Source organism: Brachionichthys hirsutus, unplaced genomic scaffold, assembly GCF_040956055.1.
Source record: "Brachionichthys hirsutus isolate HB-005 unplaced genomic scaffold, CSIRO-AGI_Bhir_v1 contig_257, whole genome shotgun sequence".
Taxonomy (NCBI): Eukaryota; Metazoa; Chordata; class Actinopteri; order Lophiiformes; family Brachionichthyidae; genus Brachionichthys; species Brachionichthys hirsutus.
In genome coordinates this window covers 6,616-18,300 of record NW_027180397.1, presented here as the reverse complement: position 1 = coordinate 18,300, position 11,685 = coordinate 6,616, and the positions used below count along the sequence as shown (strand labels likewise).

Sequence of the window (11,685 nt, the reverse complement as noted above, 5' to 3'; positions counted from 1 at the left end):
AGAGGCCTTCACAGCCAAGGAGGCGGTAAGCACAGTGCCATCACTTTATCCGTTATGGTAAGATAACGTTTTACGACATTAGTATTGCCGGTGCTTTTATTAGAATCAAGTCTGTGTCTGCTTCCAGGCCTTCGGTGCAGCGGAGCAGCTGAGGACACACTGTGCCGCAGAAATCTCCGAGCTGGAGAGGATTGTCGGGTCTCAGCAAGGACTGTCTGCTGCCCTAGTTCAGACGTACCCTGAGCTGGTAACAGAATGGTGGAAAATGCTTTTGTCAACTTAACATTACGTCCAACAGCATGCATAATTGTCTCTTTTTATTTGACCAATGTAGGTTGCATCAAGCCAGGCTTCTGCGGAAATACTGAATTCTGCTTCTGATTTGTTGTCCAAAACCAGAGACGATCAGTCCAGTTTGATGGAAGAAGTATGTCCACTGCGTCTTTTTGAGACATGCTTATATTAATGCGATAAGAATTTCCAAAAGTCAGTGTTTCAAAAGATCTGCTCGAAGTTCGACGGCACCAAGGGTTTACTGTAATCTCATTATACCCTCATATTTCACTCCCCTATGTGGTGTTTTAATGGTAACAGCATTGACTTGCTTTGTTTTAAATCCAACCATGCTCCTAACTCTGAAACCGTTTGCCCGATACTTCTTTTTCTCACAGCTTTGCACAGTCAGAGGCCTTCTTCAGAAAGCTGCTCCAATGCTTCTGAGGCTGAATGAGAAGGCAGCCGCTGCTCTGAGAGAGCGGGATGAACATCTCTCTGCCAGATTTCAAGCAATCCAAGAGAAAGAACAGGTCTGTCTACAGTCCATCTTGAGCGACCTGCAGCCATGATTACGTTTTTAAATAGCTATATATACCGTATATATATTATTTTTCAATTCTGAATTAAACTTTTTGTCCACAGGTTGAACAAGAGCTAAACCAGACTAATATGAATCTCCAGAGTGCCGAAGAACACATCAGTGATTTAAAGCTGGAGGGAACAATTATGACCTCAGGTAAAAAAGAAGAAAAGAGTGAAATTGGATATCTTCTCTTTTTGTGTAGTAAAGTCTAAACGTTGATATTTATCAGCCTACAAAATAGCAAACATTTATTTCCAGAGATGCTAGTGTTGCGTCAGAAGCTAACAGAAAAGGATGAAGAGAGAAGACAGCTGGAGCGAAAGGTGACGGAGCTGTCTGCAACCATTTCTTCCACTTTGGCCTCCTACGCCTTCCTGGAGAAGGCCCTTGCTTCTGAGACCACAAAGTATGACATCACACACACACACACACAGTAGTCTGTTGATGCCATCGTGTGTTTTTAAAACATCAAGTGGAGTCTTGAAGAAAAAAAGAAAAGACCCCATAAAATTTGTATTTAATTTATTTTTCATTTTAGGTTGCAGAAGTCGTGGAAGGACATTCAGGAAGCTAACGACAGAGCAAATGAGTACGTATGGTTATTCTACCTACAACGGATACTTGATCAGAGATTACTAAACTGAACTTGTTTTGTTTCTCGTCATCACATGTTCAAATGATAAGTCCTGCTGCTGGCTTTGCTTTGTCTGCGTCCAGGTTGGGGGCGTCTCTGGGTCAGTCGGAGCAGCATGCGGGTGAGTTGAGTCGGGCTCTGGCTCTTCGTGAGGAGCAGTTCCTTCAGCTGCAGTCGCTCTCAAAGTCCCAGAATATGGAGAACCAGCAGCTCAAGGATGTTTCCGCACGACTCACGGGCGTTCAAGAGATGAATGAGGTTAGTTTTTAGATTGCGTACGACGTGCACTTGAAAGGAGAGCATCTTATTTTGATCCATATTTTAGTTTATCCATTTCATAGGCAGGGTCGAACCTCCTGTTCATAATATCATACGCTTGTTTTGTTCAAAGCCGAGTTAAATATCTGCAGTTATTTACACCCCCCCAAAAAAATCGAAGCGGGGACGCTGGAATGCAAATGTGTTGTGGAGCTCTTTAATAATAATAAGCGATTACAGGTCAGAGGTTGATTCCATTTCTTGATTTCCTATTGTCTGTGTGTGCGTCAGTTCTTGCACATGGAGAATAAGTTGGCGAGGGAGCAGGTGGCTGAAAGCGAGAATATGCTGAAGGTCAACCTGAAGGGGCTCCGGGAGAGAAACATCCAGTGCGAGGACCTAAAAGGAGAACTTAGTCAACTTCTGTAAGTTCTAGATGACGACAACCGTGAAAAATATCATCATCATTAACTTGATCAATGAATTAAAAGTCTCAGATGAATGAAGGCAACAGCAAACAGAACAAAAGAATGTAAGTATATGATGCTAATAATAATACGAATTGATTTAAAGCATTTTCTCCTGTTTTTGTGATGCAGGTTTGAGAACAGGAGCTTGAAGGAGGAGCTGGAGAGCTCACGGTCCGGAGCCGACGCGACCCGGCTGGAGCTGGGCGAGAAGCTGGCGCAGGCAGGCACTGACATTACTCTGCTGCATCACACACTGCGAGGGCTGACCAATGAACTGCAGGAAGCGCTTCATGATCAGGTGAGACTAAAACAAGGCAGATTTCACCATCTTTGTCTCCCCTTGATGTGTCCATACGTATATTTCAACATGTAAGGCTGTAACTGTTTTATCCGGACAGCTCCAGGTGTGAAAACATCTGTTACAGTTCAGCTGTGTGAGACCTCGTTGGACTCCACGGTTTACAAAGTATTACATTCTAATTTAGCAAAATACAGTTTTGTATTCCTGAAATGAACCGTCACACTGGCTGTAGGGGGGGAACGCATTTTCTCAATCAGATTTATGTATCATTGTTTTCAGAAGACAGAACCTCTGAAGGATGAAGACGCTCAAGTAGAACGCGGCGTGGCGCGTCATCGCCCCTCTAGCTCCGTTGTTGACAGAAATATGGTTGCCTTAACTGCAGAGAACGAGGAAGAAAACCGCTCGGACTCATCTGAAACAGCTGGTACTGTCACTCCCCCCCCCCCCCCCCCCCCCGTGTGACACTTCCACCTCTAGAAAGTAGGGGGTGACAATGATGTGTTCTCACGTGAATCATTTGATCAGAACCCCATTAAAATCATTTGATCAGAACCCCGTTATTTTTTCGACATTATCAGTTTCTTTTACTTGTGACTGAACATATGTCTGGTTTCAGCGATTGTCTCGCAAAAGCATGCAGACCCACTTTGGAAAGGTCGCAGCTCACTTTCTCCTCCGTCTCCACAGATGAACCCGATCCACGGCGTGAAACTTTGTTCAGCAACAGGAGCGCCTTCACCCGCATCGGAGCCGTCACTCCCAAGAAGAATTTGAGAACAGAAGAGTCTGAGCCCGAGGAGGACGATCGGAGCGGTGTGTCAAAGCTGCTCGCTGGCCTGGACAAAACCGTAGCAGAGCTCATCAGCGCTCTGAAATCGGTGCGACAGCAGAAGGATGCGCATTTGGAGGAGCGGCAAAACATCATGTAAGTAATGGGGGGAATATTGTGAGATGAGAATGTATACATTTTAGGGATGCTTCTAACAAGATACTGTAATGTTAAAAACTATCTTTTGCATTGTTCAGCTGTGGCCTGCAGGTGGCGCAACAGGCTGCGAACGACAGGCATCAGGCCGAGGTGTTGGAACTGACGCGTCAGATCAGCCGCCTGAACAGCTTGGCTGAAAAGGGAAGTGAAGCGCTCCAGCAAAAAGCTCAGGTAAACATCTGGTGTGCATCTGCTTCACCTTTGATGTCTAAGAAAAATGCAGAAGGTGTGCGGAATAAATCTAACTTATTGTTCATTTGTTGCGATGAGAAGCAGTGAAAAGTTGTTTCTGTCCACACAGGATGTGAAAACCTTGACAGAGTTGGTGTCGGACTTACAAGAGATCCAGCAGAGTCTAAATAAACACAAGACTGAGAATAATGTAAGGCAGAAAATATTCAGCGCGTTCGTTAACACTCTGAGGACGGTTTGATCAGAGGTGTTGTGTTTTTTCACAGGAATTACGAAAGGAGGTCGCCGAACTTCGTCGTTCTCTCCAGCAGTCAGAGGCGGAGACTCAAATCCTGAGAGTGGAGCTGAGAAGAGCCGGTGGCATATCGGCTTCTCCAGAAAATGGAGTGGAAGAGAGGATCCGGTTGTTGAAAGAGGTACGATGCCACTCCAGGTTTGTGTATTGTGATTTTAAAAGTGCAAAAACTTTGTTGCTCGTTTTCTCTTTGATTCTTATTTGTAGGTGAAGAGACTGAAGTCGAGTCTTCAAGAGGTGGAGCAAGCCAGAGTTAAACTTCTAGAAAGGGCAAAAAGACATGTAAGTATCCGCTCGACGTTCTGACACGGTTAAAGGTCGACTCTTTGGGATGCTTTTCTCTGACGGATGCTAACCCCCCCCCCCCCCCCGAATCGAATCCGCTGTCGTATCAGACAACAGCAGCTTTAATTCTGTCTCAAGAGGCGTCGGGTTTGCTGACGGCCTGTTATCCATGCTGTACATTTACTTGACTAGAGCGGACTCGGATGTTTGAGCCTTTTGCGATGCGGCCGAAAAACAACTTTATTGACAAATATACGTTGTATCATTTTTGTTTGCCTAACGGGGTTATCTTCATTCGCAATGCCTCCCGCAGCAAATCATCCACCAAACCAACCAGCAGAAGAGCGAGCACGAGCTTCAGCTGTTAAACAACGTCATCAATAAAGTGAGAGAGGTGAGAGTTGGGTTTGACTTTGCTTTTGAGCAAACCGTCGTGCTTCACATGCTGTATTTGCGTCGGGTTGTAACGAATCTGTTCTCCACTCAGACGCTGATGTCTCTGCCAAATGTCCTGAAGGACAGTGAAGCGCTCCAGCAGCTTGTTGAATACATCGGCTGACAGGTTTACTGTTGTTAACTTTGTTCGTTGTATTCATGTCTGGTGTGTCTTGGCTTTAATTCTTTTTAGCGTGCTTGAAATAAAAATGGCCTTAAATTTGCAAAGGAAGTATGTATTTTTTAAATGTTTGTATACTTTAAACCTTTCTCAGTATTTAAGTTCATATAGACGGTTGGTTTTCATTTGTTCCAGGGTCAGATTGTCGTTCCCACCAGACAGTAATTTTATTTCTGCTTCACCTCAAGTTTATTAAAGTTAATATCTTGAACTCGAGCTTAGTTGATGGATTGGTGGAAGGAATATGTGAAACATAATCTTGAATGAGCTACTTGTCATTATCTTTACTTTTTTGGTTTGAACATCTAATGTACAAAATACTAATTTCCATTTGTTTTATAAAGTATTCAAAAGTTAATAAATTCCTGAACAAAAAATGAATGGTGTTAATCAAATTATTTTATGCATGAACAGTTACTTCCACCTGAAATGCAGCTTTAAGAATAAGGAAGCCTTTATATGGTTTCTTTAACTGCTATTTTCGATTAATGCACAAATACTAAGATTTTAGCTACAGAAGAAAAGCTACGATTCAACTCAGAATTTACTGACTTATTCTAGCTCAAAGCCTCGATTCGTATATAAAATGAAAGAGTCTTCGCTACAATGGAGCCGTTCCTTACGAGTCTCATCACGTTCAGTTCTGCAGACTTTGTATAATGGAGGTTTTCGGCGTTGAGATTAAGGACTAGAACGACTTCAGGCTGAAATATCGAGTTACAAGACGATTCATTTTCTTGATTAAGTGGATCTGTGTGGCGGATTAGCTGTCTAAGTGCTGTGTTGATGTCTGGATGCGGTAATTGAGGCTGGTCACGGTGGCTGCGGCTCCAGACGACCCTTGAAACCAGCTCGACTGAAACGGTCGAGAAAGCAACGAGCGCAAGAGCAGAATATTCTGGAGGAAATGTTTGTTTGTTTGTTCTGCTATTTTATGATGTACAGTAATTGAATTATATAAAGTGAATACCTGTCTGAAATAAAAAATAAAAACTGCTTTGGTACAATTTGTAATATATAATTGCAAGTATTTTCATGAACAAAATTTCTACTATTTTTTTTTTATTCCCAAAAAAGCAACCTAATATGCATTTTTCATTTGGAAACAAAAGACATGCAAATATGCTAAAGCTGACTTTCTTCATACAAGCCACTTAATGCAAAGCCTTTACCATGAAGCAAAAAATAATTTACTTTAATATGTCAAAGTTGCCAGTAATGTAATTATGAAACTTGCGCTTTCAATTCTTGACACAAAATCTTGCAACCACACACACGCACACAGCATTGGATGAATTTAAATTTTGCACGTAATAATAGCTGCAGCAAAGAACAATTGTCTGATGTTTAAGCTCACTAAATGGCAAAGAGGTGCCTGGATCTGGACCCTCTGCAGTTCATACGGCAGACACAAACCTGTCCATGTTCCCTGGGTATGTGGGGTGTCTCAGGTGACCCCCAGTGTTGGCAATGGGACCTGCAGCATTGCTATACTGGGAGAAAGAACCTATCTGCACTGGGGAGACCCTGCCGTAATGATCCATGGACTCTGCAGGCCCGTGGGGGGTAGAATGAAGGCGTCCAGCCATTGCATACCCCTGGGTGTGGCTCTGTCCGTACGAGCCGTGGTGGTACGGGTGGCCGTTGGGCCCAGAGTAAGTAAACCCAGTATGTGAGGTACGAGAGGACGCGGCCCCTCCACACGGTTGGTTCTGGAAAGTCGGGCTTCCCAGGCTGCACGGACTGGATTCATTTCGATGCCCTTCAGGACTGAAGCTCCGGTTTGGATGCTGCATCACCTCTTGACCTCCCAGCATGCTCGCAGGAGTCGGGTGCCCGATGATGTTATTGATGCTGAACATGCGGGTCTGACCTGAGCCGAACCCGGGAGGAGACGACGAGGGGTAATAGGCGGGGGGAAGTTGCTGCCCGTAGGTCGGGCTGACTGTCACGTTGGGGTAGACCGAGTTGGCGTACGCGGCCGATCGGGCGATCTGCACAGGAGTGAAAACCGGTGGCTCGTGGGCAAACGAGGTGTACGTGCTGAAATCACAGCGCTTAAACCTCTTCCTCCGTCTCAGGAAGCTGCCGCTCTCGAACATGTCCTCCGCATTTGGGTCCAAAGCCCAGTAATTGCCCTTCCCCGGCCGGCCGGCCTCCCGAGGAATCTTGATGAAGCAATCGTTGAGGGTCAAGTTATGGCGGATTGAGTTCTGCCATTTCTTTGAGTTATCTCTGTAGAAGGGAAAGCGCTCGGTGATGAACTTATAGATGCCCCCCAAAGTCAACTTGCGGTCGGGGGAGTTGGCTATGGCCATGGAAATGAGAGCGATGTAGCTGTAGGGAGGTTTCCCCCGCTGGAGGGGTCGCTTTCTTCTGCGACCTCGGGGCTGCTCCTCCGTCTGCTGGCTGGAGGCAGACAAGGTGGCGTTTGCCCGACAATCCTTTTCCACTTTGACCACAGGCATCGTCATTGACGGTTAAAAAACACAACAACAACAACAAAGTGCTGCAAAAGACAAACAAAGTCACTTATTTGAATTTTCCCAGAGAAAACAAAATAAATCCTGCAAATGGTGAAAATCAAATCCTGCTGCAAGGGTCCCACCGGGTTCTAGAACTCACTGGCTTTGAGTCCAAATCCTGGAGGAAGAGGTCTTCTTTTGCAACAAGTCCTTTTGCATTAAATACTAAGTGCTTTTTTCCAGGTGATTCCTGGAGTCCGTTGGCGGGTTCGGGAGAATCAAGATGTGAGCGTGTCGTGCACGGCGTTTAAGGTGTGTGTGTGAATGAGTCAGTGTTACCTAATGAGTCTCTGCAGAGCACCTGAGGGGCCACACCCCCTCAAGCGTCACATGTTCTTGGCATACCTCAGCTTGAGCAGGGCCCATTGTTGGCACTCAACAAGGACTGCATGCTTGACGGTGGGGGAAATGTCTATTTTGAGAGATTTTAAAATACATATATATGATTAAGATATTTTTTTTACAAATCTGCTTTAGAAAAAAAAAGGCTAATGTCAAATGTTGAATGAGAATCTTCTTTTCTGTTTAGAAAACAAAAACAACTTCACGTTTATCGATCAAACATGTAGACTGAACTTTGAATATTCACGTTCAATTACTTTTTATTTCAATTATTCACAATTATTTTGTTTTATCTCCATAAACCAGAACGATTAAAAACGCTCAAACCTTTTCTATTCAAATCTACCATTAAAGCTGACCTCAGTTTATTTTTAAAAAGATAATCCAAAATGGTCCGTGTTGTTTTGACGTTTAACACTAAAAGACCTCTTTAGTGGTAACTTAACCTGCGGGTTGTTTTTCTACCGCGCTTCCTTGTTTGCTTTGCGCCAGTGGTTGGACAAGCCAGCTGTGTGAAGAGATGTAAATGTTTTCCAGTCAAAAAGCTGCCCTGTGATTTCAGCATGCAAAATGTAGATGCAATCCCTGGATGCAGCCAGAGTGACAGGAATAACCAACTCTTCACGTGAAAGTTTGCCTACTGGGAATTTGGTTTTGATTGCAAATGTCTGCAAGGAATTTGTTGTAATAATTGAGCTTTACTTTCTAGATGATTTATCAAGTGGTTAAATTCCACCAGTGATCACTCGGGCAAACAGAGAGGAACGCCCGGCAGCACCAGGCTGGGTTATCTTGGCAGACAGTGATGGGTTTGCTCAGACAATCGGCCCGTTGACAGGTTCAGTCCTGCGGGGAGGAGCGGGGTGGATGTGGCACCACTGCGCTGAACCCGCACCATGTGATATGACTGGCTGAAAAACATGTATGGTGGGTTAACCTGAGCATCCGCTTGCCTGTTCACTTCCAAATAGTACTAATCAGCTCTATAGCTGATTAGCGAATAGCTCTATCTCACCAATCCTGTGTGCTAATCCTTTGACTTCTGGAGTATAAAGTCACTGATGCGTTTTTAATCACTCAACAGCTTATTGTCATTTGAGATATTTAGTTATCTTTAATGACATTTAACCTGTGGATGTGCTGTTTTTCACTGTGTCTTGGTAAGGTGCAAGTTATTTAAAAATTAATGTATAAATCCTACATATTTATTACAAAAATAAAAATAGCAGTGCAGGGTGAATTGTGTTTGGTGGTTATTTTGTCCACATATAAAACTGAAAAAAGACAGGGGTGTGCGTTCAGAACTGTGAAACACGCTGATCGTTGCCCTCAACGCTTGCAATAATGCGTCTGATTGTGCGGCTGCTTCACTTCATCTTCTGACAGAGATGATGGACATGCAATGCAAGTTTGCAGCCGACCGCGCCCTTTTACCTAAGAAAGCTTCTTATGCTTTATGATTGTGAACAATTAGTGGCGAGTAATTTTTCAGGTACCCGTTGGTACTGGAAGTCGGGCTCATAGTTTACTTATGCATCATGATTATTCACTGCCAATATTTGTCAATCGGCCTTTTATCTTTGCGGATAATAAACATTAGCTACGCTGAAAGGTGACTTCTGTCAACATTTGCGACGAGAGCGTTTTATCCTCAGCCGATGCCCAACGGATCGTGTGGTGTGACCTGAAAAGTTATCCTTGTTTACATAGAGAACTAGTTTTTTTCTCTATGCAAATTCTTATTTTTCTAACAATGAACACATTGTATTTTTATTATGACATAACTGCTCGGTTTTTTTGTGCCTTCAAAGTTGCTCTTGTTGTGTTGTCGAAGCAAACTATTTGGGATAAATCGCTTAAATCTGCAGTCCCTGTCAGGTTTTTTGGAGTTTTTAAGTGTCTTGCCTCTCACCGATGTTTGCAACCCCCCCCCCCCCCCTGTTAAACCTACAGTAGCGCCCAGATGGTTCCTCTTGGAGTATAAATTTGACATTTTAGACACAAACACAACGTAACAAAGTTCACACGCTCAACATGCCAGCTACGAGGTATTCCTTTTTGTTAATTTGTCTTTTGTTTTTTTTTTATGAGCAGGCAGTTTCAGTCTCTGAATCTGTTGGATTTCTTTTTGCTCCAGCACGGCTACCTTTTAAAGCGTACTTGGGTTTTTAGCAATCACCGGCTGCAGCTTGGCCTCCACAGTTAAGGGCCCTGGAACCATGCATTGCTGCCGCCGTGAGAGGCCTCCATCCGTCCACCGCAGTGTGGAGACGCATGACGGCTGGAGGTGAGGACAGCTGCACAGGAGGGCAGCGCATGCAGCCAAGGCAAATGAAGAGCTCTTCACTTTTGTGTGGCACGCATACTTCTGGCTGTGCCAGAGAGAAACGGCTCTCTCCAAACAAAGACAAGCAAATGAGACATTTGAATTTGAACACTTGACTTTAACCATTTGGTGGCTGCAGTGCGTGCGGACGGCGGTTGACGCTTGGACCGATGATGGACGAAAACGAGGCTCGAGTCAAATGTGGCAATGTTTGAAAGTAGGTGGACAAAGAAGATCTGGAACAGGAGATGTGGAAAAAAGTGTTTCTGTTCTCATTGTTTGGGCCGTTTATCAGTGGTGAGCAGTGAATATGCAGTATTTGAAGAAGATGTTTTTATGTTGGAAATCATGATCTATTTGACTTTAAATCTACTGCTGTGTGTGTGTGTGTGTGTGTGTGTGTGTGTACACCGACCCAGGCAGGCCACTGTGGATTATAGGAGGGCTTTGTGTTTGCATTAGCAGCTGCAGAGGCTGGTGAAGATGCAAAGCCCCGACGGTTGACTTGCTCCAAACCCGGGCCAGTTTACATAACTGAAGCACTGCGCTGCCCGGGGAGCCTGCCGTTAAATCACCCCGTGAGTGTCCCATATAGACCGAATAAACATGGACATATACTTTAATATGGAAGAGAATGGGAATGATGTCATTGATCCTGTTTGAACTCGTGAAATTACGCACGTTAGTTTGGCGTTAAGAAATTCACTTCAAGCTGTCATTTCGGTATTAAATTACACAGTAATAATGTATACGGTGTCATATCCACAACTCCTCTCTCCTCTGCTGGGCAGGTGAGCATCTCCAGCGCGCCTTGCTTTACATCCTCATGGATTGTTGGCGCCCACTTCACAGAGTCTGATCCTGATTGGAGGTGAGAATCTGCACACGTCGGCGTTCTCTGTCAGAAACACATGAAAGGGGCGCAGGTCAGATCGGCCCAAAAGCGATAATTGCATCTTCTTCCATCCCGCCATGTCCTACAGACCAGTTCTCGTGTCCTCTATTAAACCTCTAAAAGCTTTGAGGTGCTTCACCGACAGCTCATCAAATCACACCTTAATTAACGCGAATCAAATCTGAAAACGCTTTCAGATTTCTGAAGTAAAGATTAAAACCAACTCTATGACGTGCGCTATCTTTATGGATTCCATTTGTGAACTCTGATAATCTTATTATTACATGATCTATATTTGTATCCCGGTTCATTGTGATTTTTTTTTTTAACACACGGAATGCCTCACCCCTTTACCTTGCAGAGACAGTTGCTGCCTTTCCCCGTAACAGAGCTCACAATTATTGTCATGCCTGGTTGCAAATGTCAGTAGATCCATGTCAGTCGGGTCCTGTTGTGATCCACGTGTCAACACCTCATAGATGTCTCAGCTTGCACGGAGGCAAGGCAGCCACACATGAGCATTTCTAACCCTTGCCTGCACCTGAAAGGACCTCGCTTGCACAATAGCAACGCTTGTTTGGATGTGATGGAGTTGAGTCCTCATTTTGCTCTGCAGATGAATTTGTTTGCTGTCTGACATTGAAGCTAGAAAATTGAATTTTAATATTGAAAACCCCATTTATGGACTCAAAAATC

The 11,685-nt window shown here is 44.2% G+C and overlaps 1 protein-coding gene across 1 annotated transcript; it reads right to left on the bottom strand.

The window, feature by feature from the left end:
* Positions 1-6,298: 6,298 nt before the first annotated feature.
* On the bottom strand, positions 6,299-7,375 carry LOC137914626 (forkhead box protein E1-like). Its single transcript, XM_068758144.1, has one exon. The coding sequence runs from the start codon at positions 7,373-7,375 to the stop codon at positions 6,299-6,301; it is 1,077 nt and encodes a 358-aa protein (XP_068614245.1).
* Between the last annotated feature and the right edge of the window lie 4,310 nt (positions 7,376-11,685).

Coding starts and splice junctions, on each gene's coding strand:
- LOC137914626 (XM_068758144.1), bottom strand. CDS start 7,375: ATGACGATGCCTGTGGTCAAAGTGGAAAAGGATTGTCGGGCAAACGCC.